Genomic DNA, 26957 nt, shown 5'->3' with positions numbered 1-26957 from the left:
GGACACGGTCCTGAACGACAGGAGGAAGAGGCACTAAAATTCTGCGGTCGGATAAACGGGGGGGGAGGGGGGAGGCCCTGCTTGAGAAAGTAACTTGAGAAAACGTGTCCTACACGCCTCTCCCCATTTGATACAAAGATGGGGAGCGTTTGACTGTGAAACGCGTTTGGTGCCCGCTCTCCAGCTTGAGTTCCTCAGGAGCAGCGGGCGGGCGGGCGGCGGTGCGCCGGGGATGGTTTTCCGCGAGGAGGAGGAAAGCCCCGCCGGGCGTCCCCCACTCAGGCTCCGGCGACTCCTCTCCTCGCCAGCGTCCCGGGCACCCACCCGCCCGCAGGCAGCGCCCGCCAGAGGGCGCCCTCTCGCAACGCGCCGCCGGGCTTCCGGGTGCAGCCGAGAGGCGACGGGGAGCTTCTGCTCCGCGCAGCGCCTCGCCCGCGGTTTGCAGCGGAGGCCGGAAGCGGCCGTTCCCACGCCGAGGGCGCCTCTGCAGCGAGCGGCGCGCCCGCCGGCCGAAGCCCGGGCCGAGCCTGGAACAAAGCGGGGCGGAAGACCCTTCCGGGAGGGAGCTGCGCGCCTCTCTTGGGCAGCGGAGCCCGGGCGAGGGGCAGCCTCGGGGCGGACTCGCGTTTTCCTGCTGGCGCCAGCCAAAAAATCCCCTCCTTCCTTCCTTCCTTCCTTCCTTCCTATGAAAGAAAGAAAGAAAGAAAGAAAGTTCCTGTCAGTGCCTTGGACTCTTGGCTCTCTCCTCGTTCTCCTCTCGGCCTGGAAACTGAGCGCCCTTCCCGCTGAATGGAAAGAATCTAGTCGTCCAGGGGACGGAGAGATCCCTCGTCCGCCAAGATGGCTGAAGGGGGCTCTCCTTGCCGTTCTGCTCCCCCGCGTGAAAGTTGCTTTGCAGGTTCAGGGGAGCCTCTGGATTTCTTTGGAGAAGCAGCAAGACCCAGGCCGAACCTTCCGGAAGAAGCAGCCCCCCGTTGGGCCGTCCAGGGCTGCCCTTTCAGGGAGCTCTGCCGCCAGGAGGCTGAGGGACTCCGAGGAGGATGCGGCCGACTCCACCACCTGTACGGTCGGTGGATGAGGCAGGAAGGGCGCGGGAAAGCTCAGATGCTGGGCCTGGTGGTCCTGGAGCAGTCCCCGGCCATCCTGCCCCCAGAGATGGAGAGCTGGGTCTGGAAGCGCGGAGCAGAGACCAGCTCCCAGGCGGTGGCCCTGGCCGAAGGCTTCCTCCCGAGCCGTGCGGAGCAGAAGATACAGCGAAAGCGGCAGGTGAGACCATAAAAGCAACATGAATGAATTCTTAAATGTTTCCATTCTAATATATTCAGCAGGATTTTAATAAAATTGCATCTTTGTTAGATAAATGCTTCCATCCTCCCTCACCCTGATTATTTCCAAGGACTTGTAAGAAGCCCAGTCCCTTCTTCCAGAGGGGCTGTAAAGCTGGGGCAGGGGGCAGTGATGTTCTCTTTTCTCTTGGCTCCTATTTCAGGTTCAAGAGCTCTTCATGGAGGTGGCCACCCAAGCGCCTAAAGCATTAGGGGATGTGTCATATGCCCCTCAGAAACCCGTCTTGGGGGGGATCTCCCAGGAGGACCCATCTCAAGTCCCACCATCAGGTAAAAGAAGGCTCCTTTGATTTATTGGACTCTTTTTATTCATGAGTTTCTTTTACAATACTACCTTAGACCTGTGTGCAAGCCTGGCCTTTGTGCATAGTTTTCCTCCAGCTGTTTTTAAAACAAGCATTTCCTAACCTTTTATCTTGCTCTCAGAAAATGGAACAACAGTGATAATACCGGTGGGAACATCTCTTTGTGATGGAGCAGAAACAGCGGTTGTACTTCCAACTCAGGTAGGAGGAGGATACCTGCCTCCCAAAGTGTAACATGATTTATTCAGGGAACATGCAACTCTCTCCAAAGTGGTCTGAATCCCTTTTCCAGAGCTAGTTGGTTAGCTTCCATCTAACCAGTTTTCCAAAGTATAAGCAGCTTCCCAGTAATCTGATATTATCCATACATTCAGAGCATCTCAAGCTACTTCTGGAGGACATCTCCCAACAACTTCTTCTACTTGTTGAATGAAGACTGCATATGTCCTAGTGGACAACATAAGGCATTGATTAAGTCATATACTTGCTCGATGAACCAACCTTCCAGGAAGTATTGGAGGTCCGAATTGCCCCCTAGTCTTGTCTCGGGAGTTGACTAAAAAGGATATTAGGGTTGCTATCAATGAATAGTATTGAAGGTCCTACAGAATCAGCAAGATTGGTCATTAGTATAGAGAATTTGCAAATACTTTCTGGAACTCTACATTAACACGGAATGTTTTTTTTTTTATTACTACAGGTTCCTGTGTCCTTTGAAGATGTAACTGTGTTTTTCTCTGAGGAGGAGTGGGCTCTGCTGGATTTTGATCAAAAATCTCTGTACAGAGAAGTCATGCTGGAAAATGCTAAGAATGTGAACTCTTTGCGTAAGAGATCCTTTTCGCTAGAGGTTCAAATAAGTGGGGAAGGTATTTTCTGGTCAGAAACAACCAGCTTATCAATTTTTCAGAGGAGATTCAGGTCTCTACTTTTCCTACAGAGAAGTGAAATAACCTTATGTGCATTCAAAATAAGGTTTGCAGGACCAATGTTATAGGCCTTTTTCCCCACTCCCCCACCCTTTGGAGTGCTCACCCTAGTGCTGGGATAATTAGCAAGAAGGAAATTAATATTTGTATTTACATTTATTGGGAAGGAAGGATTACAAGTAAGTAAACAGGCACACAGTAGAGAATACACATTGGGCGGAATGTACTAGCTCTGGCTGTTGGCTTAGTGCACTTTAGGAGACAAAAAAGCTCTCAGTTATGAAACTGATTAAGTTCTGGTCAGTTTCCAACAACAGCACAGGGAGGGTTCTGATCAACTAATTAAGGTCACAGAGCTGAGCTTGTTAACTGGTTAGCACTTATTAAAGGAGCCTGGGCTGGAGAGAGAAGCTGCTCAGGTAGAGAAAGCTTATTTAAGCAATCTCTGGGTGGAAGGGAGAAAAAAAGGGTCAGGCACAGGATATCCTGATTCTCCCACTGTTTATCTCAAAGGTGTTGCTGCTAGTAAAGAGTTCTCTGTGTGGCTGCCAGCAAATGCAGGGACAGCTGAGGATGAAGCAACACTCCTGGAGTGCAGACCTGGTTTTTCAAGGGAGGGCAACCTCATCCCCAGCATGCTGAATCCCAGTACCTAAATCCAGTTTCCTTGTAGCAACACCACCTCCATTTTTTCTTGATTTATTTTCAACTTTTCTTCCCTCACAGTTGAACCTAAATGCTAAGAAGCAATAAAACTGGTCATATCCCACTCCAGGACTCTAAATGCTCCTCCCCATAGGTTTCCTACTCACACTGAATGGCTGGGGGAAAAATAATGGAGTCCTGTGGGACATCATACCTCAGTTGCCTCCAAGCAGTCCAACATTCTGCAGATAACCTCACAGGAAGGATCAGAGATGTAGGAAACAATGCCCCAGACATATTCCCAGCACCATGCAGCCTAGAGGGAAAAATCTTGGTACAGTAGTGTTGAGATAAAAAATGTGGCTAATATGATGTAATGGCGCCTTCACTTTGTGCCTTAAACATCTCATGAATTTTCTGCTTTCTTTCTTTTCATTCCAAACAGTTGACTGGCAAGACAATGAGGATTATAAAGAACCAGGTGTGAAATTTTTGCAAAGAACTGAAACTGGAGAAGGGATATTGGACAATCAGGGGGAGCCAAAGGTGCCTGAGGAAAACCAGTTGAACAATAGGATGGAGAAATTCTCTATTTTTCAGTATGGACAAAACCACACCTTCCATACCCAACATCACAAAGAAACAGGAAGCAGTTTGGAGGGTGAAAAAATGTTCAGAAATAAATTAGATGAATATGAATATAGCAGAACCCACCTTAAACAAAAGCAGCGTGAATGCAGAGAACGTGGAAAAAATAATGCTTTGAATCTCTGTATTCCTTTACATCAAAGCATCAAGATAGAAAAACCATATAAAAATGCAAAGTGCCAAAAGAGTTTCTATACAAGCAATGGCCTTACTTTGCATAAAAAGACAATTGGGGGAAAGAAACCATATAAATGCATGGAATGCAGAAAGAGATTCAATACAAGTAGTGATCTTACTTCCCATAAAAGGATCCATATAGGGATGAAACTATATCAATGCATGGAGTGCAGGAAGAGATTCAATACAAGCAGTGATCTCGTTTCCCATAAAAGAATCCACTTAGGGGAGAAGCTATTTAAATGCATGGAGTGTGGAAAGGGTTTTAGAATTAGGAGTGATCTTACTTCCCATAAAAGGATCCACACAAGGGAAAAACCGTATCAATGCATGGTGTGTGGAAAAAACTTCAGTTGGAGCGGTAACCTTACTTCTCATAAAAGGATCCACACTGGGGAGAGACCATATAAGTGCATGGAATGTGGAAAGAGTTTCAGCCAGAGCACTTCCCTTACTTCCCATGAAAGGATCCATACAGGGATGAAACCATATCAATGCATTGAGTGTGGAAAGAGATTCAGTACAAGTAGTGAACTCATTTACCATAAAAGGATCCACACAGGGGAGAAACCTTATCAGTGCATGGACTGTGGAAAGAGCTTCCGGAAGAGTAATGATCTTACTTCCCATAAAAGGATCCACTCAGGAGAGAAGCCATATAAATGTATGGAGTGTGGAAAGAGCTTTACCCAAAACAGTCAACTTACCTCCCATAAAAGGATCCACACTGGGGAGAAGCCATATAGATGCACAGAGTGTGGAAAGAGCTTCACCACAAGTGGTTCCCTTACATCCCATAAAAGGATCCATACAGGGGAGAAACCATATAAGTGCATGGAATGTGGAAAGCGTTTCAGCCGGAGAGATTCCCTGAGTTCCCATGAAAGGATCCACACGGGGGAGAAACCATATCAATGCATGGAATGTGGAAAGAGCTTCAGTAAGAGCAGTCATCTTTCTTCCCATAAGAGGATCCACTCAGGGGAGAAACCATATAAATGCACAGACTGTGAAAAGAGCTTTCATACAAGCAGTGACCTGATTTCACATAAGAGGATCCACTCTGGTGAGAAGCCATATCATTGCATGGACTGTGGGAAGAGTTTCAGTACAAGCAGTTCCCTGACTTCACATAGGAGGATCCACACAGGAGAGAAACCATATCAGTGCAAAGACTGTGGAAAGAGTTTTAGTCACAACACTTCCCTCTCTTTTCATAAAAGGATCCACACAAGGGAGAACCCAGCTGGCAGCTTATAAAATGGAAGGAGCTTCATTCAGGGTAGTGAACTTCTTGTAAAAGGAGCCACATAGGGGAGAGGCCATACACAGTACATGCATGCAGGGTGGAAAGAACTTAAGTGATTCCATTTCTGATCACAACGTCAAAATGGAAAGGGGATGGATTATGATTAAAGAAAGTGAGTTAGAGTCAAGGAAGGGCAAGAGAGCCAATTTGATCTAGTGGTTAAGGCACTAGGCTAGAATCCAGGGGAGTGTGTGTGTGAAATTTAATTAAGGCCAGAGGTGGACTTCTCTCTTTTCTTCCTTTCTGTATCCATTTATTTATTCTTCCAGTGAAACATCTGCAGTCCTATTCCTCTCTGCATCCCCCCCCCATTTCCAGTAAAACTACCTCAATTTCTTGTATTTTTGTTGTTTCTGTTGGAAGTCGGAAAGGGGATGTTTGGGTGTGAGAGATAATGGTGGCTGCATGTACATAAGAATCAATTTGCTTCCTTATTTGAATGGCTATTACATTTTATTAAATCTTTTTACATTATTTTTATTCTGGGCCTGTCTTTTTTGGAGTGTGACTTTTGACAATCGCATGTATGCGCACAGATATGTGAACCATCCCCACATTGGGAAGGCAGTAATTCATCATTGGATATATAATTGGAGACTCTACTTTGGTCAACCACTTAATCCTAGGAGAAAATGCAATGACTGTTAGTTTTCTTGATAAGCCACGAGTTGGCCAAGCCTGCAAATGATGGTTGGTGTGGGTCTTCCAGGCTGTGTGGCCATGTTCTGGAAGTTTTGTTTCCTAACGTTTCGCCAGCATCTGTGACTGGCATCTTCAGAGGGCATCTTGCCCTCTGAAGATGCCGGTCACAGATGCTGGTGAAACGTTAGGAAACAAAACTTCCAGAACACGGCCACCCAGCCCGGAAGACCCACACCAGCCATCGTATTCTGGCCGTGAAAGCCTTCGACAATACACTGCAGATATTGAAGTACTCAAGATAGTGAAAACAAAAGTGATTGTGAGGAATTTGAGAAGAATTTCTTGAAAGAGAATGAACAGTCAACTCAGTGGTCAGTGCAGTTCCCTTGAAGAACACTGAAAGTGACATGTACTGGGGCATAAGTTCCTAACTTGACATCCACATTGTTGAGGCCTGAGCCATACGTAGGCAGGGGAAAGATCTTGGGTGATAACGGAGACCTCAGTGAAGCCATTGACTCTGTGGCAGTTGAAAAAAAGACAAATCCCATGTTAGGCATCAGTAGGAAAGGAATGGAAGTAAAACCATTATTCCCTTCTACAGTCTATTTGCATCTCAAATATTGTGTATAGTTCTGGTCATCCTATTTGAAAAAAGGATATAGAAGTGATGGACAAAGTTCAAATGCAGCCATTAAATGATAGGGGGTTTGGATAGGTTTATTTGTGTTTGGCACTCTTAAGCCAAAAAAAAAAAAATGGTGGAAAACATTAGGTTCCAGGTATCATCCAATTAAGCTGATTAGGAGGAGAATTAGAATAGACAAAAGAATGCTCTTTCACACTGCCCATCATTAACTTACTGGTAAGAAAACTGCATGGATTCAGTCTCCAGGATTTAAGCTCCAGTCAGTAGCATTTCTACCTTTAATAATGATTTAGACTGTTTGCCTCATGATTTGTATATAGTTGTGTGTGTATGTATTTTATTATTTTTCATATTAGCGGTACAGAGTCATGCATATGAGATGGGTGGCCATATAATCCGTTACAGATATGTGAGGCTGCATCTATGCTGTTGTAAGGCTGACAGCTGCTAGCAAGTATAGTTGTGCTTGTGGTGGGTGCAGCACCAAAGCTGAAATTCTCCCCAACAGGTTTCTTTGAGGTCCAAAGTCCTAGGTTGAGTGGGGAAGGTTGGACTCTGGTACAGATCTATCTTTTTTCTGTTGGTGTCAGCCTTTTTTTTTTTTTTTGGATCTTTTAAAGCAGTGTTTCTCAACCTCTGGATCTTTAAGGTGTGTGGACTAGGATGCCAGAAGGTTCCAGATGTCTCAAAGAGAGAGGCTGCAGATCAGTGGCTCCACTTGGCATAAGAAATGTTCCTATGTTGAAAAGGGGAGGGGGAGTTGCATCCTGTATGAAAAGGATTCCTCCCTTTGCAGACCACCCCCACAAATCTTATTCTAGGTAGACATTTGTAAAGAGACTCCAAAGGGCAGAGGTTTGGAAGCAGCTTCCCATTTCTGATTTAATTTTCTTTTTGCCCCATAGCTTTTGAGCCGAAAGCAGCTTCCATTGTATGTAAAGTGTCGAGTTCTGCAAGGAAACCAATAGCTTATTCTTTAAAGTGACTCAAGAGGGCACTGTTGGTGCCCCACCATTTCTTACAGGAATGGAACTCCTTGTCCTTGGGCTCTACTCTCTGATTGGCTGGATTCTCAGGAGTTGTGGCTGTCCAATCAGCAGCTTCCCCTCCAATTCGCTTCCAGATCTCCTCATTGTAGCTACTCTCTCCAAAGGCAGTGACAATGGAGGATATAAATGTATTTATTAAATTTATGTAGCTGCCAATCTCACTTCCATAACTCTGGATGCCTGCAAAGTTAACCCCCCCAAGAGAAATAAAAACAATAACAAAATAACAAAAATAAAATATTAAAACAATAACTATTAAAACTGTTAAAAACGTGATCTGTAGGAGAGCACCATTCATTTCCTAACAGTAACTTCCTAACTTTGAAGGCTCTGCACCAAATCACCAGATCCCCAGACCAGATGGCCAGATTTTTTTAGCATTTCTTTGCTTTTTCAAACATAAGGGGGGGAAAAAAGACAAACGATAATCAAATCCCATAGAGTGTGTTGTGTGTTGCTGTCATTAAGCAGCCTGTACATTGTATAAAATGTATAAATAAATATCTTGTGTATGTCTCAAAGGAAGGTGAATTTCTTCAGATTGGTGCTATTTCCTAAATTTTCTGTTCTACTTAGAACTCCATTGGCAAATATTTTTCCTTTGATTCGGTTCTTTCAGGACCTCAGGATATTAACTTCTCAAGAGGCCCTTTTGCTCTGTTTCTTTCATCCTTAACAAGGATCTTTTTAAACAGAGTTTTCTATTTAACCCCTCATAAAATAGATGTTTCTCGTCTTCCTTTTGAAAAGAAGAGCTTTAAATTAGTGTTGGAATACTTAGCAATCCCTTCTCTTTCTCTTATTCCTCCTTTACAAAGGATCCCCTTTGCTCAGGAGGATATTTTACCTCAGGAGAATCCTCAGAGGTTTCTCACTGAGAATCATTTCTCTACCATTCTGCGTATTCTGAGGTAAATGTTTTTGAAACTTAAATATTTGGGAACTTGTTTTCCTGCAATATTATTTTTCTTTCTTCAGGACACCTATTTTGCTCCCCCTCAGTTTCAGACCGGGTCTCATAGCCACCATTGTTTATAACCTCAGATCCTCGCAGATAAAACTGCTTATTAATATCTTTAACTGAGGAACTGAAAAATCCTCTCTTTGAAAACGACATCAGGGCAAAAGCCATTGAAAAGTACTATTACTTTACCAAAAGAAAACAGTATCTCTTCTGTATTTTAGATGTCCCTCAAGTGGAGAGATTAAACATTCCTCAACTCTGGCCCTTCAGAGGTTTCCTTTTGTGAAGGCTCAAAAAGTCACAATGGTGGCTGAAGTGAGGAGTTTCTCTCTGGGTCTCAGCAGAGTGACCAACTCCAACCTGTTATTAACCAAGGTTTTCTGTGCTCTGTTTTACTTCAAAAATGTTACACTGCATTATCTATAAACAGAAATCTGTTATACATAGTCTTCAGAGAGCAGGGAATTTAATAAAGGTATCCGGGCGAGGATTCATAGATGGGCTTTGTGAAAGCCTTTCTTGATGTAGGAAGAAAGTGTTTTAGCAATAATAACTCCATTTTGAATAAATGTGTGTATGGAAGAAATTCAGGGAACCTCAGGAGCTTTTCAACAGCCCGGAACTGGCCTTAAATGAGTTTTGAGGAAGTATATTTATACTGTACACATGTGTGAAGGACTTTCCAAAATGTACAGCAATGAGCACATTCCATGACATAACATTGCCAACTATGCACGCTCAAATATATGTTAATCTGCAAATGAATAATTTATCTAGAGACTGTATAAATCGAATGATACAGTGAGAACAAATAAAAGGAACTTATCTTTTGATGATGCAAGGTTGCCAACTAGACTCAGAATGATGGCTTTGCAGCAGACAATGTTGGATACTTTGAAGCAATTGAAGGAATCACTTGGTAAATTAAATATGAAATGGAGTGCAGAACTTCCATTAATTAAAAAAAAATTAACTGAGTGTAAAAACCTTGTGTTTATGCTCACTAAATTGGTCCAACAAATGGTGAAAGTGGAGAAATGTGATACAGTTAAAGTGTCAGAGCAAAGAAATAACCTCTTACAATCCCCAAAGCTAACAAATAAACCACTGAGATCCAGGAAAGAAAATCTAAACTCAAATAATACTGATTCAAAGAAACAAGGACAGCTGAAGAAATAAAAGTAAAAATATAAAGAACTATAAAGCAAGTAAACTGGCTGGGAAGTTTGTTTGTTTGTTTGTTTATTTAAATTTCAAATTTAGATACCACCCATCTCACAAAAAGTGACTCTGGGTGGTTCACAATAAAACAGCAATAAATATTAAAATACAATAAAACAATATAAAATACAATAAAAATGAATTTTTATTAAAGAGTTCAAATTTAATAGACTGTTTAATATTATGCATACACCTAATAACAACAAAAAGGACAAGAAAGATACTATAAGACATTAAGTAAGAAATCAAAGAGGGCTTCAAACACAGCATAAAAATAGTAACAATTATAAGCTCTAACTTAAAGACAACTGAATCTGGTGAGAAGAGAAAATCAATTGCTTGTCAAACTCAAATAACTGTTGATGTAAAGCAATCTTTATGCCCTTTAGTGCCAGAAGATCCAACTATGGTTAACCCCAAATGCAGTAAATGTTAGAACATCATTACTAAGTTGTTTAATATACCCTGGAATCCTAAACCTGTGCCTAATAAATTGGCCTTCATAAATTATCCAAAACCTAAAGGAATGTTATCTCAATTGGAACGGAAATGGCATTTTGTTCAATTGATCCAACATTGAATTCCATCAATCACTATAAATATGATCAGTAAGGTTGAGTACCTATTTTAAATTATTTTAAAACATTTGAACTGTTATGTTCAAAACAACAGAAACAGCAGATAGTATATTCAATCTCAAGGATTCTATTTATAAAAAATATATCATAGTATCTTGTTTTTATAAAATACAGCCAATTGTACGTCAACCCTGCAAACTTAAAGATCCCCTAGTCAAACCATTAGGGAAAGTAATTAATCAAGCAAATCAAGCAACAAAATATAACAATGTAAGGTTTGCCCCTGACATGGAAGCAAATGGCAACAAGAGAAACAAAGAGAGGGCAGAATAAACCTAACACTGAGTCTGCTTCAAATTGGCAACAAATGAGATACCTGGAGGCCAATGAATTAGGTGGTAACCCAGACAATCTAGTGGTCTTTTCAAGGGACCCCTAGTCCATCCAAAACTCACTGGTGAGTAATTCCAGAAGCAGGAATCACTCTGTTATTTTCGACAAGGAAGGATTACTAAATTGCATTGATGTTGACTGCTTTCAGAATATAGTCCTAAACACTCCATTCTGAAAATAATTTCCTGGGATATTGCTGGTTGGTTTAATAAGTATAATAGTATTTCTTTTACTCAATATTTAAGCAAGTTTGATATTATTGTATTACAGGAAACCTGGGTGCACAATCATTTTTATCTTCAGGGCTTTACTCCATTTATTGTAAAGGCTTCTAGAACTTCCAAGAAAGGGCATAACAATGCAGGCTTAGCAATCCTTGTCTCAAGTGCTTTAAAGGCAGAGACAACCTTAGTAGGGCACTATGAACAATACACTGTTACAATCCAATTAAAATTAAAGCATCTTGATTTAATAATTATAAATATTTATCTTCCACGAGTTAAAACACGATTCCAAATTAAACATATTTGGACAGAATTGGAACAATATATATATATAATCTGCTTTTAAAATTCCCCCATACACATTTTGTGATCCTGGGTGACTTAAATGCCAAAAATTGGCCCTAATAATGAAGCATTGGTAGCCAAATTCCCTTATTTACCTGCCAAACCTTGGGCAAATGGATTGTATGACAGACAGTTTAAAGATCAGAACATCAGCTATGTGGGTTCTTGTTTAGCCAGTCTTTGTAATGGTAAACTTAACAATTTTAAATGGTACAATGGTACATGATCATCCTGGTGAATTCATGTTGATTTGTGGGTGGGGAGCATATTATTTAACATAAACCAATTTATTTCTCTTGATCACATTATGTAATGTCAGCTTCAGATCAGATAATGATAATCTATAATTTTAAGCTTGTAAACCAATGATAAAGATGTTTGTTTGACCCAATATTATTCTCTGAATGTTTTTCAGGAAGGCAATTTATATTGCAGGATTGGCAGAACATTTAAATAATTATTTGGCTACAGTTTTAAACTCTACTCAAGCTTTAGATTTTAGATCATATATAATAAAAAATGGGAGTTCTACAGAAAAAAACAATTTCTTTTAATACTCTAACAAATTTAATCAGTAAACTTCTAGTATCTGGAGCATCCACTGCATCAAATCAAAGAAATACTCATCTGAGTATTACTTCAAGTTGGTTTGATGCAGACTGTGTCACTAAGCTTTTTTTTTTCTAAGCTAAGAAAAAATTAAGAGCTCTATATTTAGCATACAGAAAACTAATTTACAACAGCCTCCTTTAAGATATTATGAATTGAAGAAAAATTATAAGATAATATATCAGAAGAAACAGAAAGCAAAGAGAGATTCCTGATCATTATTAATAAATGCTTCTCTGTATAAAGATTCCAAAACTTTTTGGAAATTAATTTCCAGGGCTTTCACTGCTCCCTCAGTCCTGGATTGCTGTATACCATCCAAGACCTGGGAAAAATATTTTAAATCAATGTTTATGGACCAGGGAAGCATGTCGCAAATATAGCATACAATATTAGATTAAAGTTATTTACCCTTCCACAGTGGGAACAAGTGTTAGAGAAAGAGATTGTTGAACTTATAATCAAAAGTAAAATCTGGCAAGGCTCTTGGCCAGGACAATATACCTCTTGAACTCCTTAAACAAAATCTAGATTGGTAGGGCCCTTTATTTGTGGCCCTATTCATGCAATAGATAGCTCTGGTTTAATCCCCTCAGGCTGGAATAGGGCTATAATAGTCCCCTACTAAGAAAAGAGATACAGAAAGCCCTGCCAGTTATAGGGCTATCAGTTTGCTATCAGTCCTGGGCAAACGTTATGCAAGACATTTAAATGGAAAATTAACTTTTTACCTTTAGGAACATTTTGTTCTAACAAAGCTCAGGCTGCTTTTAGGAAATGCAGATCAACAACTGATCAATCTAGCAAGGAAATATTCTATTTTCCTGAGAGGCAAACTTTTTGCTGCTTTTATAGATTTTAAAGCCACTTTTCATTCTGTTAACAGAACCAAACTTTGGGCTAAATTAGAGAATTTGATTCCTGATTGGCGTTTTACATATCTAATACAGGCTATTATCAAGATAGTATAATGCAAGTTAGAACAGAAAAGGTTCACTTACAGACAATATTACAATGAGGAAGAGAGAGAGACAAGGCTGCATCCTGGCCTCTACACTATTTAACATATATATCAATTATTTGGAGGCCACATTACTTCAGGTTGAAGGCCATTGTTCATCATTAGCCAAAAGGAAAAGTTGTGGTTTATTATATGTGGATTATGTTGTTCTTTCACATACTAGACTGGGTCTGAAACACCTACTCGAGGCACTAGTTAAGTATTGTCAAGAAAATCAATTACAAGTTAATTATGATAAAACTAAAATTTCAGTTTTTGAAAAAATAAAATTAAAAGTATATCTGGAAAATTTAAGATCACATAATAACAGAAATATAGAATTTTAATTCTTTGAGCATTCTATTTAACCATGCTCTAACCTGGCAACATAATTGTAAGACAATACTTCTGAAAGCAAAATCTACTATGGCAGCCTTGCTTCAATATTTTTACTCAAAAGGAAGAAGATTTGTTCCTGCAGCAATAAAAGTTTTTAATGCCAAAATTGCATCTCAGATTTTATATGGAGCTCCAATTTGGATCACATTTGCTAATAATAACTTAGCACAATTGCAGGTGAAATTTTGAAGATCTTGTTTTAAGTGTCCCAAGCTGTGTTCTGAATTCTGTTATTCTCTTGGAAACTCGGCAATGCCCTTTGTAAACAAAAGCTTGGTTAAGCACTATTAAGTTTTGATTGCAAATATAAATTTTTTAAAAACAAGAAAGGATTGCTTCAGGAAATCCCAAATTCTTGGTCAATATGTGGTTTAAACAGGTGACTCAAAAGATTAGTCAGATTGGCATGGATCCTGATTATTTATTTTCCAAGGGTATGTCATCAGCATGTCGTATCTTTCTTTGATACAATGTTTGTTTTAGACATTCATTCCTGTACTAAATTATCTCAGTCTTTATGGGATAATGTAGTACAGGAATTAATGGCTAAAGCCAAAGTATCATGTTCACCTGTAACTTTTGGAATGAACTACAGATGCATTTTTCAACTTCCTAAATATTTAAATAGCTTATATTTAAGCAAATACAGAATAGCCTTTCAAAAGCCAGATTAAACATGTTGCCATCAAATATGCTATATGGTAGATTTCAAAAAAATTCCCATCTCTCAAAGATTTTGTCCCTGTAATGGTATTGATCCTGAAATGGTGGACCATACTTTATTGTGTTGTGAATTTTATAAGCGTCATTGGCAGGAAGCTATCTGGCAGGAAGAGATATTTCTGAGTATGTAAAATTTTTACTTGCAGATGAAAATCCTAAGACTACGGTGGCAACAGCCAGATTATTAACTGTGGCTATAAAAACAAGGTTTTTAATAACAAATCAATGAGTTGGGTTTTTAAGTGTATTGTGTAATATTGATTAAATATTTTATTTGTTAAACTGTTTTATCTAATGCCAAGTTTAGATTATATTTGTAACTTGCTTCTGGGCCTTTTGGCCATAAATAAAATTGAAAGCATTGTATAAATCGAAGCTTCTGAAATGTGAGTTTTGATCCGGACCCATGAAACTCTGCAACTGGGCCCTCTCCGTTGGTGTCAAAGGAAAAACGTGGTGGCAGCTGACTCTCAGTGCCTTACTCGGAAGTAGAAACTGGGAGATTGCGAGCTCTATTCCCTGATTGGGCGCAGAAGTCGGCTGGGTGACTCTGAGGCAGTTGCTCTCTCTCTCTCTCTCTCTCTCTCAGCCCAACCCACCATGCAGGGTTGTTGCTCTGGGGAAAATAGGGCAAGCCATTAGGGACACTGCCTCAAGTTGCACAAAATAAAGGTGGAACATAAATCTGTTTTTTAAAAAATAAACAGACAAAACCCACAAGATTGATAACCCAGGGTCAGATTCATGATCAAAATATGGATATGATGATAAGGGTGAAGCTCATCTCCTGGTGAATAGATATGTATGTAGTTTCCTTGGCCAGGAGGTGGTTGGCCATTGGGAATTCTCTCCCAGTTCCACCTTGGATTTCCTGGTGGTGTCTTATCCAACCCTGATCCTGCTTCAGTTCAAAATCTATAGCAGGTGGGTCAGATGCTGCCTTTTTCTGCAACAACGGAGAAGACAGATCCTGTGAACCACGCGAGACATGCAGAAAATAAGAGTCAGACTTACTGTAAGTGGTGATAACCTCCGAGATTCAAACCGGAGCAAAGAGAGCAAGAGAAGCCAAGAGTTTTTTTAACAGGCTTTCTCTGTCAGAACAGGTTTTCGTTGGGAAAGCGACTATATTCTCAGCTGAGGTGTGGGAAGCTACTTTTCTGGAGAGAGTCTAAACTTTCCCCGTCAAGCTTCTAGCCCCCCACCCCAGGTCCTCCCCGACGATCTACTTGGGCGTCCGCTCCGCTTTCCCTCCCAGGATGAGAGGCAGGATCCGCCCGGGGGCGCCCTCTTGCCAAGTGCCTCCTGCTTTCCCCGTTTGGCAGCAAGGCGCCCCTAGGATCTCGGAGGACCTGGACGGGGAGGGCGGGAAGTGGTCGAGGGGGACTTCCTAGGGAGCAGCTCGCTCTCCTCGGAGTCTCCCAGGCCTCGCGGAGGCCCTTCCGGGGAGGGAGCTCCACGTCCGCGGCTGCAGCTGCGCGGCTGGCGGGGAAGAGCGGCGCGCGCGGGGCTGCGGGGAAGGCGGAGCGCGGAGCCTCCCCTGCGCACCTCTCGGGCAGCGGAGTCCGGGCGAGGGGCAGCCTCGGGGCTCGGGAAGCGCCTGCTTGCCGGGCTCTTCGCGAGGAAGCCGCGGAGTCGGAGGGGTCTCTTCGGCTGCCCAGCCAGCCCCGGAAGGCTCCTCCGTCTCCAGATCTAGAGAGTCGGGCAAAGCAGAAAGGCTGCCAGATTGCAGCTTCTGCGCTTCCCGCTCAGGGGCTCCATTTTGAGGGGTGGCACAGGACGATTGTTTCTTGAAGGAGAGCCCCTTCTGGGCGAAAGGTTGAGTTCTGTACAAGCTCCGCTCCTCAGGACGGCAGCAGGCTTAAAGCTGGGGCTGCTGAGAGCATCTGCAGGTCAGAGGCTCTTGGTTCACCGCTCTGGGAAGCTGTCCTCTTTCCGGGACTCGGAGGCAAGGAAAGAGTCCCTTGGGCAGAAGTCCAAGGGGCTAGGCTGATCTGCATCCCGTGGAAATATTCCCGATATCTGAGTCCTCCCAAAGTGTCACCCTGGGTTGATATTTGTGTGTGTGTGTGTATATATATACATATATATATATATATATACATACATACATACATATATATATATATATATATACATACATACATACATACACACAATCCCACAAAGTACTAGATTTTTAAACGTCAAGAGACCTGAACATCCTTTGTGATATGTAACTGCTGTGGAAGTGCTTTATCTTGTGTGAATGGCTAAGATTTTTTCCTACAACGTGGTGCAACTATCTTTCATCGGTGGTTGTAATATACTGTTATGCTTTTAATCCTTGCAAGCCACCCGGAATCATCAAGTGCATGGTTTTAGGAATGAAAATTACAAACGAATGAATAATGAAAGAAAGTTCTTCTCAGTACCTTGGACTACAGGGTCTCTATTCATTTTCATCTTAGCCTGGAAACTGAATGCACTTTCCATTGAATGGAAACAATCTACTCATCCAGGAGAGAAATCCTTTATCTTCCAAGATGGCTGAAGGGGGCACTCCTTGTCAGTCTGCTTCCATGAATAAAAGTTGCTTTGCAGATTCAGAAGAGCCTTTGAATTTGTTTGGACAAGAGGCAAGAACCAGGCAGAACATTCTGGAAAAAGCCACCGGTTGGATTTTCCATAATTGCCCTTTCAGGGAGCTCTGTTACCAGGAGGCTGAGGGACTCCAAGAAGTATGCAGCGGACTCCACCACATTTATGGTCAATGGCTGAAACAAGAAGACCACATGAAAACTCAGATGCTGGACCTGGTGGTCCTGGAGCAGTCCCTGGCCGTTCTGCCCCCAGAGATGGAGAGCTGGGTCTGGAAGGGTGGAGCAGAGACCAGCTCCCAGGCAGCGGCCCTGGCCGAAGGCTTCCTCCTGAGTCACGTGCAGCAGAAGATACAGCGAAAGCAGCAGGTGAGATCATAAAAAGAAAATGAATTCTTAAATATTTCCATTCTAATATAATCAGCAGGATTTTAATAAAATCACGTCCTTGTTAGGTAAATGCTTCCATCCTCCTTCACCCTGATAATTTCCAAGGACTTCTAAGAAGCCCAGTCCCTTCTTCCAGAGGGGCTGTAAAGTTGGGGCAGGAGGCAGTAATGTTCTCTTTTCTCTTGGCTGCTATTTCAGGTTCAAGAGCTCTTCATGGAGGTGGCCACCCAAGCGCCTAAAGCATTAGGGGATGTGTCATATGCCCCTCAGAAACCCATCTTGGGGGGGATCTCCCAGGAGGACCCATCTCAAGTCCCACCATCAGGTAAAAGAAGGCTCCTTTGATTTATTGGGCTCTTTTTATTCATGAGTTTCTTTTACAGTAGTACCTTAGACTTGTGTGCAAGACTGGCCTTTGTGCATAGTTTTTCTCCAGCTGTTTTTAAAACAAGCATCTCCTCCGCTTTTATCTTGCTCTCAGAAAATGGAACAATGGTGATGATACCGGTGGAAATAGCTCCTTTTTGTGATGGAGCAGAAACAGCGGTTGTCCTGCCAATTCAGGTAGGAGGAAGATCCCCACCTCTCAAGTGCAACATGATTTATTCAAGGAACATGCAACTCTCTTCAAAGTGGTCTGAATCCCCTTTTCAGAGCTAGTTTATTAGCTCCCATCTAACCAGTTTTTCAGAGCATAAGCAGTCTCCCAATGTTAAAATGTCATATAGGAGTCTCCCAATACGTGCTCGATGAAGCAACCTTGCAGGGAGTGTTGGAGTCCAAATTACACCCTAGTCTTGCCTCAGGCGTTGACTAAGGAGGATATTAGGGTTGTAATCACTAAATGGAATTGAAAGTCCTACAGAGTCAGCAAAATTGGTCATTAGGGTGGAGGATTTGCAAATACTTTCTGGAACTGTACATTAACAAGTAATGCTTTTGTACTTCAGGTTCCCGTGTCCTTCGAAGATGTAACTGTGTTTTTCTCTGAGGAGGAGTGGGCTCTGCTGGATTTTGACCAAAAATCCCTATACAGAGAAGTCATGCTGGAAAATGCTAAGAATGTGGACTCCATTGGTAAGGGATCCCTATTGCTCTGGGTTCAAATAATTGGGGAAGGTAATTTCTGGTTAGAAATAACCACTTTATCAATTTCTCAGAGGAGGTTTAGATCTGTATTTTTCCCACGGAGAACTGAAATAATCTTATGTGCATTGTGCCTAGAGTCACATATGTGAGATGGGTGGCTATATACATCAAAATAATAATTGTATTATTATTATACTATTATTATAAAATTATTATTGACTTAAAATTGTTGATAAGAAAGACAAAAAAGTCTTAATATTGGACATTGCATACCTGGAGACAGCATAATGGAAGAGAAAGAACTGGAGAAAATCACAAAATACAAAGACCTGCAAATAGAAAATAGAACAACTGTGGCAAAAGAAAGCAAAGATAGTACCATTAGTAATAGGCCCCTTGGGTGCAATCCCAAAACATCTGGAGCACTGCTTGAAGATCATCAGCATTGACAAAGTCACCATCAGTCAATTGCAAAAGGCAGCTTTAGTTGGAAGAGCTTACATTCTGAGATGATACCTTTAACACCACCAAACAACATCTGCCTATCCCAGGTACTTGGGAAGGACTGGATAAGCAGATAAAAATGTCAAATCCAGTCTAAACATCTGGCTGACTGCGCAACCAGAACAACAGTAATAGTAATAATAATTGCTTCTCCCACTTGTTCCAGTAGGAAGGGTGTCAGAGTCTGCACACTCAATCCCAAAGTTCAGTAAATCCTCTGGAGTCCAAAGAGTTCCATTACAGATTTCTTTATTTAGGAGAAACGCACAGCATCATAGTTTGTTGAGTCTGCCTGAACATAGCAAAGCCTTGTCTTTTTAAGCCCAACTTCCCCCCCTTCTAGGTTTCTATTCCCACTTGCAGCTCTTCGCGCCTTCCTCCAGTTCTCACACGTCCTGGCCTTGGATGTCTGGCTCAAGATAGAGATAACAGCACCTGGCCTCCTCCTTCCCCACCTTATGGCAGGTCAAGCAAACGGTTAGAATAACATTCCCAGCATTACACTATTGATCTATGTTTAGCAATTAAAGCAAAAGTATAATTAGTAATTAAAGCATATTAAAACAATCGAAGAATCTGGTTTGCGTAGATCCTGACATGCCGCCCTCCAACAGAACGAATGTTACATTCGGAAGAAAATCTGAAAAAGAAAATAGAAATACAACAATGAACATCAAAATGTTTACTTAGGCTTGTCAGGGTACTTTGAGTGAAAACGACGAAGTAGTTCAGGTGCTTTAACATTAATACTGTCCACCCATTCGTGATGGGTTTTGGGAAAATGTTTCCATTGAATCAGGTACTGGAGTTTGCCTTTATGTCTTCTAGAGTCCAAAATGTCTTTTACTTCAAAGTGACTTTGTCCTTCAATCATGATAGGTGTTGGCGGAGATGGATCAGGATGCCACGTTTCAGAGGGTTTGAATGTTTTTAACAAATTTGCATGGAAAACAGGATGAATATTTCTATAATGTTTTGGCAAAGATAACTTAAATGCCACAGGGTTTATAACTTTCTCAATTGGGAAAGGTCCCACATATTTTGGAGCAAGTTTTTTGGATGGTTGGGAAGATTTTAAGTTTTTTGTAGAAAGCCAGACTAGGTCGCCTACCTTCCAAGGTGGGTTTGCAGTACTTTTCTATCGGCGAATTTTTTGTGCTGGCTTTTTGCTTTTTCTAGAGATTTTACAATTAGTGGCCATAAAGTTATAATGTTGTTTATCCATTGGTCTGCTGAGAGTTCAGGCAGGGTTTTAAGAGGCAATTCTGGGAAAGGTGGAAAGGCTTTGCTATGTTCAGGCAGACTCAACAAAATGTCAGAGTCTGCACACTCAATCCCAAAGTTCAGTAAATCCTCTGGAGTCCAAAGAGTTCCATTACAGATTTCTTTATTTAGGAGAAACGCACAGCATCATAGTTTGTTGAGTCTGCCTGAACACAGCAAAGCCTTGTCTTTTTAAGCCCAACTTCCCCCCCTTCTAGGTTTCTATTCCCACTTGCAGCTCTTCGCGCCTTCCTCCAGTTCTCACATGTCCTGGCCTTGGATGTCTGGCTCAAGGTATAGATAACAGCACCTGGCCTCCTCCTTCCCCCCCTTATGGCAGGTCAAGCAAACGGTTAGAATAACATTCCCAGCATTACACTATTGATCTATGTTTAGCAATTAAAGCAAAAGTATAATTAGTAATTAAAGCATATTAAAACAATCGAAGAATCTGGTTTGCGTAGATCCTGACAAAGGGCTAACATTTTCATGCTGTCTCCAGAAAGAGGAACAAGTACCTTCCCAGACAGTTTCCAATCCTTCTCATCTGGGTTTGCTGGTTGCCTTAGAAGCTTCTTTTGCATTGCTGTGTTTCTGTCTATAACGATAGCATTTGAAAGTCCTGTGTTGCTTCGAATTTGTGCGTCAATGCTTAATTTAGGATTTCCAGAATGGATAACAAAGAACGAGAATGCCAAGAGAGACACCAGGACTGCAACTAACCACTTAGAGATACTTTATTAACAAATTGCCCCTGAATATACTCACAGCACCAAGGGGATCCACCCCCAAATATCCGGGTGAGCCCAAACAGGGATGGCAGTCTCTGGAATTCAACTCAGGAGAAAGCCGGGTTTGCAGGGCAAATCTTATATCCCTTTTTCCCCACTCCCCAAACCTTTGGAATCCTCACCCTGGTGCTGGGATAATTTGCAAGAAAGAAATTAATATTTGTATTTACATTTATTGGGAAGGAAGGATTACAAGTAACTAAACAGGCACATGGTAGAGAATACACATTGAGAGGAATGTGCTAGCTCTGGCTATTGGCTTAGTGTACTTTAAGAGACAAAAAAGCCCTCAGTTATGAAACTGATTAAGTTCTGGTCAGTTTCAGGCAACAGCATCAGAGGGAAAGTTCTAATGAACTAATTAAGATCACAGAGCTGAGCTTGTTAACTGGTTAGCGCTTATTAAAGAAGCCTGGGCTGGGGAGAAAAGCTGCTCAGGTAGAGAAAGCTTATTTAAGTAATCTCTGGGTGGAAGGGAGAAAAAAAGGGTCAGGCACAGGATATCCTGATTCTCCCACTGTTTATCTCAAAGGTGTTACTGCTAGTAAAGAATTCTCTGTGTGGCTGCCAGCAGATGCAGGGACAGCTGAGGATGAAGCAACACTCCTGGAGTGCAGACCCGGTTTTTCAAGGGAGGGCAACCTCATCCCCAGCATGCTGAATCCCAGTACCTAAATCCAGTTTCCTTGTAGCAACAGCACAGTTGAATCTGAATGTTAAGAAGCAATAAAACTGGTGATATCTCACTCCAGAACTCTAAATGCTCTAAATGCATCCTCCCCATAGGTTCCCTATTTACACTGAATGGCTTGGAGAAAAGTAATGGAGTCCTGTGGGACATCATACCTCAGTTGCCTCCAAGCAGTCCAGCATTCTGCAGATAACCTCACAGGAAGGATCAGAGATGTAGGAAACAATGCCCCCAGACATATTCCCAGGACCATGCAGCCTAGAGGGAAAAATCTTGGTACAGTAGTGTTGAGATAAAAAATGTGGCTAATATGATGTAATGGTGCCTTCACTTTGTGCCTTAAACATCTCAAGAATTTTCTGCTTTCTTTCTTTTCATTCCAAATAGTTGACTGGCAAGACAATGAGGATTATAAAGAACCAGGTGTGAAATCTTTGCAAAGAACTGAAACTGGAGAAGGGATATTGGACAATCAGGGGGAGCCAAAGGTTCCTGGGGAAAACCAGTTGAACAGTAGGATGGAGAAATCCTCTATTTTTCAATATGGAAAAAACTACATCTTCCATACCCAATACCATAAAGAAAATGGAAGCTATTTAGAAGGTGGGAAAATGTTCAGGAATAAATCAGATGTATCTGAATATAGCAGAACCCACCCTAAACAAAAGCAGCGTGAATGCAGAGAACGTGGAAAAAATAATGATTTGAATCTCGGTCTTAATTTACATCAAAGCATTGAGGTAGAAAATCCATATAAATATCCAGAGTGCGGGAAAATCTTTAACGAGAACAGTACTTTTAATACCCATAAAAGAATCCACAGAGTAAAGAAGTCATATAAATGCACAGGGTGCAGAAAGAGTTTCTATACAAGCAATGATCTTAATTCGCATAAAAAGACCCATGCAGGAAAGAAACCATGTAAATGCATGGAATGTGGAAAGAGGTTCACTACAACTAGTGACCTTAATTCCCATAAAAGGATTCACACAGGGGATGAGCCATATAAATGCATGGAGTGTGGAAAAGGCTTTACTCAAAACAGTCAACTTACCTCCCATAAAAGAGTCCACACAGGAGATAAGCCATATAGATGCACAGAGTGTGGAAAAAGCTTCACCACAAGTGGTTCCCTTATTTCTCATAAAAGGATCCACACAGGGGAGAAACCATTTAAGTGCATGGAATGTGGAAAGAGTTTCAGCATGAGCAGTAACCTTACTTCCCATCAAAGGATCCACTCAGGGGAGAAACCATATCAATGCATGGAGTGTGGAAAAAGCTTCAGTATGAGCAGTAATCTTACTTCCCATCAAAGGATACACACAGGGGAGAAACCATATCAATGCATAGAGTGCACAAAGAGCTTCAGAGACATGAGTTCCTTTACTTCACATAAAAGGTTCCATACAGGAGAGAAACCATATAAATGTATGGATTGTGGAAAGAGCTTCACCACAAGTGGTTCCCTTACTTCTCATAAAAGGAACCATACGGGGGAGAAACCATATAAGTGCACGGAATGTGGAAAGAGTTTCAGTCAGAGCACTTCCCTTACTTACCATGAAAGGATCCATACAGGGATGAAACCATATCAGTGCATGGAGTGCGGAAAGAGATTCAGTACAAGCAGTCATCTCATTTCCCATAAAAGGATCCACACAGGGGAAAAACCATTTAAGTGCATGGAGTGTGGAAAGAGCTTTACAATGAGACGTGGTCTTACTTCCCATGAAAGGATCCACACAGGGGAGAAACCATATAAATGCATGGAGTGTGGAAAGAGCTTTAGAAGTAGGAGCGATCTTATTTCCCATAAAAGGATCCATACAGGAGAGAAACCGTATCAATGCATGGAATGTGGAAAAAGCTTCAGTTGGAGTGGTAACCTTACTTCTCATAAAAGGATCCACACTGGGGAGAAACCCTATAAGTGCATGGAATGTGGAAAGAGTTTCAGCCAGAGCACTTCCCTTACTTCCCATGAAAGGATCCATACAGGGATGAAACCATATCAATGCATGGAGTGTGGAAAGAAATTCAGTACAAGCAGTGAACTCATTTCCCATAAAAGAATCCACACAGGGGAGAAACCTTATCAGTGCATGGACTGTGGAAAGAGTTTTAGAGACTTGAGTTCTTTCATTTCTCATAAAAGGTTCCACACAGGGGAGAAGCCATATAAATGCATGGAGTGTGGAAAGAGCTTTACTAATAGCAGCCAACTTACCACCCATAACAGGATCCACACAGGGGAGAGACCTTATCTATGCACAGAGTGTGGAAAGAGATTCACCACAAGTGGTTCCCTTACTTCCCATAAAAGGATCCACACGGGGGAGAAACCATATAAGTGCATGGAATGTGGGAAGAGTTTCAGCCAGAGCGCTTCCCTTAGTTCCCATGAAAGGATCCATACAGGGATGAAACCATATCAATGCATAGAATGTGGAAAGAGCTTCAGTAAGAGCAGTCATCTTTCTTCCCATAAGAGGATCCACTCAGGGGAGAAACCGTATAAATGCACAGACTGTGAAAAGAGCTTTCATACAAGCAGTTACTTGATTTCACATAAGAGGATCCACTCTGGCGAGAAACCATATCATTGCATGGACTGTGGAAAGAGTTTCAATACAAGCAGTTCCCTGACTTCACATAGGAGGATCCACACAGGAGAGAAACCATATCAGTGCAAAGAGTGTGGAAAGAGTTTCAGTCACAACACTTCCCTCTCTTTTCATAAAAGGATCCACACGAGGGAGAACCCACTTGCCAGCATATAATATGGATGCAGCTTCATCCAGAGTAGTGAACTTTTTGTAAAAGGAGCCACATGGGGGAGAGCCCATATACATGGATGCAACATGGGAAGAACTTAAGTGACTGCATTTCCAATCACAATGTCAAAATGGAAAGGGAGTGAATTATGATTAGAGAAAATGGGTTAGAGTGAAGGAAGGGGAAGAGAAGGGATAAATGGATTGGCCAGATGAAGGAAATTAGAGGAAAGGTTTGGAAGACCTTCAGTTTACTACAAGAGATTTTGTCTGTGTGGTAGATACATTATAGCTGGACTTGATGGCATCTAACTAACCATATCCCTCAAATATAATTCAACCTGCAGGGAGATATTGGGGATACCCAGAATTTTATTAAACCAGATTTTTATTGGGAGACTGGTTTATCCCTGGTTGCATGTCTAACTGTTTCTCTAAGGCCTAAGGTGGATTTCTCTCTTTCCTTCCTTTCTATATCCACTTATCACCTCTTCAGGTCATACACCTCCAGTCTTATTCCTGTCTGCATTCCCTCCTCCCCCATTTCCAGGAAAACTACCCATTCCCCGATTTCTCATATTTTGTTGTTTCTATTGGAAGACAGGGCATTTTTGGGTGTGAGAGATAATGGTTGTTGCATGTAAATAACATTCAATTTGCTTCCTTATTTTAATGGCAATTACATTTTATTAAATTTTATTTACATTATTTTTGTTCTGGGCCTGTCTTTTTGGGAGTGTGACTTTTGACAGTCATATGTATGAACACAGATATGTGAGCCGTCCCCACATTTATTGGGAGGGCAGTAATAACCCATAAGTGGATATGTAATTGGAGACTCTACTTTGGTCAATCACTTAATCCTGGGAGAAAATGCAATGGCTATTAGTTTTCTTGATAAGCCATGAGTTGGCCAAGCCTGCGGATGATATTGAAGTACTCAAGATAATGAAAACAGAAGTGATTGTGAGGAATTTGAGAAGAATCTCTTGAAAGAGAATGAACAATCAACTCAGTGGCCAGCACAGTTCCCTTGAAGAACATTGAAAGTGACATGTACTGGGGCATAAGTTCCTAACTTGACATCCACATTGTTGAGGCCTGAGCTGTACTTAGGCAGGGGAAAGATCTTGTGTGATAATGGAGACCACAGTGAAGCCATTGACTTTATGTGGCAGTTGAGAAAAAGACAAATCCCATGTTAGGTTTCAGTAGGAAAGGAATGGAAATGAAACCATTATTCCCTTCTACAGTCTATTTGCATCTTGAATATTGTGTATAGTTCTGGTCATCCTATTTGAAAAAAGGTATAGAAGTGATGGACAAAGTTCAAATGCAGCCATTAAATGATAGGGGGTTTGGATAGGTTTATTTGTGTTTGGTGCTCTTAAGCAAAAAAAAAAAAAAAAAGATGAACCACCCTGGTGGAAAACATTAGGTTCCAGGGATCATCCAGTTAAGCTGATTAGCAGGAGATTTAGAATAGACAAAAGAATGCTTTTTCACACTGCCCATCATTAACTATAACACTGCTAAGAAAACTACATGGATTCAGTCTCCAGGATTTAAGCTCCACACGATAGCATTTCTACCTTTAGTAATGATTTAGATTGTTTGCCTAGTGATTTGTATATATTTGTATATGTTTTTATTATTTTTCATATTGTCAACCATTCAGAGTCACTCATGTGCGATGGGCGGCTATAGAAATCAAATAAATAAATAAAATGAAAAATAAATATATTTACTGATTTCTATGTAGTTGTGTTTTCTTGCATATTAACAAGCATTGATCTTTCTATAAAACTGAATATTATGCATTTCAGTTTGTGCTCAAGTGTTCAAAAACAAACAAAAGCACAGCAGCACAGTGTGATTCCTTACAAGATAGGAAGAAATCCTCTGTACATGCTCAGTTTATATTACTTTCCTTCCAGGATCAGTATGTATGCAGAGGTAGAAGATGGGTAGGGTGCAATTTCAAATAGGATGGGTGGGTGGTGTTAGACAGCTGATGGGCAGGTAGGTAGGTAGGTGGGTGGGTTGGTGGGTAGAAAGGTGAGTAGGTAGGTAGGTAGGTAGGTAGATAGACAGACAGACAGACAGACAGACAGACAGACATATAAAACAGTAGTTTACAAGAACTCACTGGAAGGCTTCACAAGAATCGCTGAAAGTTTCTAAGAGGGCAGGGATCAGCAATATATATCTACCTACCTACCTACCTCATTGGCATGCTGCCACAATAACACCTTTAGCGTGGTCTTCTTTTATATAATCACAAATTGTAGATAGCTGTGTTACTCCCCAGATCTTTCTGAGAAAACAGTGAGATGTAAATATTAGCAGATATAAAGTCTGGGCCTTCAGAGTTCATTGCCTCAGTGCTCCCTCCCTCTGAGGGAGAAGTCTGTTATGAGAGATCCCCTGAAATACAGAAGCAAATGTCCCTGAGAGACATTTCATTGTTTCATGAGACCCTCTTTTGTGCCAAGGATTCTGGGTTTTCTTAAAGAGGATGGAAGTTCAAGTTAGGAAGGAATATTGACCAGTCAGTCAACTGTAAGACATTATCCTTCTTAGCCCTCAATTCAACATACCCTCTACTAGAGAAGGAGTTGGTTTCTTGAAGTAACTATTTGGGGAGCTGGACCAGGAACAACATAAGAGCATCAGGTTCTTGAGTGAACTATGTACGTAAGTTTCTCCAAGATCCTT

At 41.4% G+C, this 26957-nt stretch overlaps 3 protein-coding genes across 3 annotated transcripts; all 3 read left to right on the top strand.

Annotated features, from left to right (window-relative positions):
* The first annotated feature begins 212 nt into the window (after window positions 1-212).
* LOC103055579 (uncharacterized) lies at window positions 213-5824 on the top strand. Its single transcript, XM_088151319.1, has 5 exons — window positions 213-1266; window positions 1490-1616; window positions 1773-1852; window positions 2352-2478; window positions 3671-5824. Exons 1-5 carry the CDS (start codon window positions 841-843, stop codon window positions 5308-5310), a joined length of 2400 nt encoding a protein of 799 aa, XP_088007445.1. The 5' UTR covers window positions 213-840; the 3' UTR covers window positions 5311-5824.
* A 9799-nt stretch (window positions 5825-15623) lies between these two features.
* Window positions 15624-20284, top strand: LOC103056043 (zinc finger protein with KRAB and SCAN domains 7-like). The gene is made up of 5 exons (XM_088151454.1): window positions 15624-17103; window positions 17323-17449; window positions 17606-17688; window positions 18075-18201; window positions 20199-20284. Exons 1-5 carry the CDS (start codon window positions 16618-16620, stop codon window positions 20282-20284), a joined length of 909 nt encoding a protein of 302 aa, XP_088007580.1. The 5' UTR covers window positions 15624-16617.
* A 1696-nt stretch (window positions 20285-21980) lies between these two features.
* On the top strand, window positions 21981-26501 carry LOC148214511 (uncharacterized). The gene is given in 2 exon segments (XM_088151342.1): window positions 21981-24125; window positions 24127-26501. Coding segments are annotated over 2 exon segments (2304 nt in total). The 3' UTR covers window positions 24286-26501.
* Window positions 26502-26957: the final 456 nt, after the last annotated feature.

This window comes from Python bivittatus, unplaced genomic scaffold, assembly GCF_059951505.1.
Source record: "Python bivittatus isolate LINGU-HERP-01145 unplaced genomic scaffold, Pbiv_v1 ctg000650_np1212, whole genome shotgun sequence".
NCBI classification, from domain to species: domain Eukaryota; kingdom Metazoa; phylum Chordata; class Lepidosauria; order Squamata; family Pythonidae; genus Python; species Python bivittatus.
Note: the sequence above shows the minus strand (reverse complement) of the source record. Positions and strands in the feature narration are given on the sequence as shown.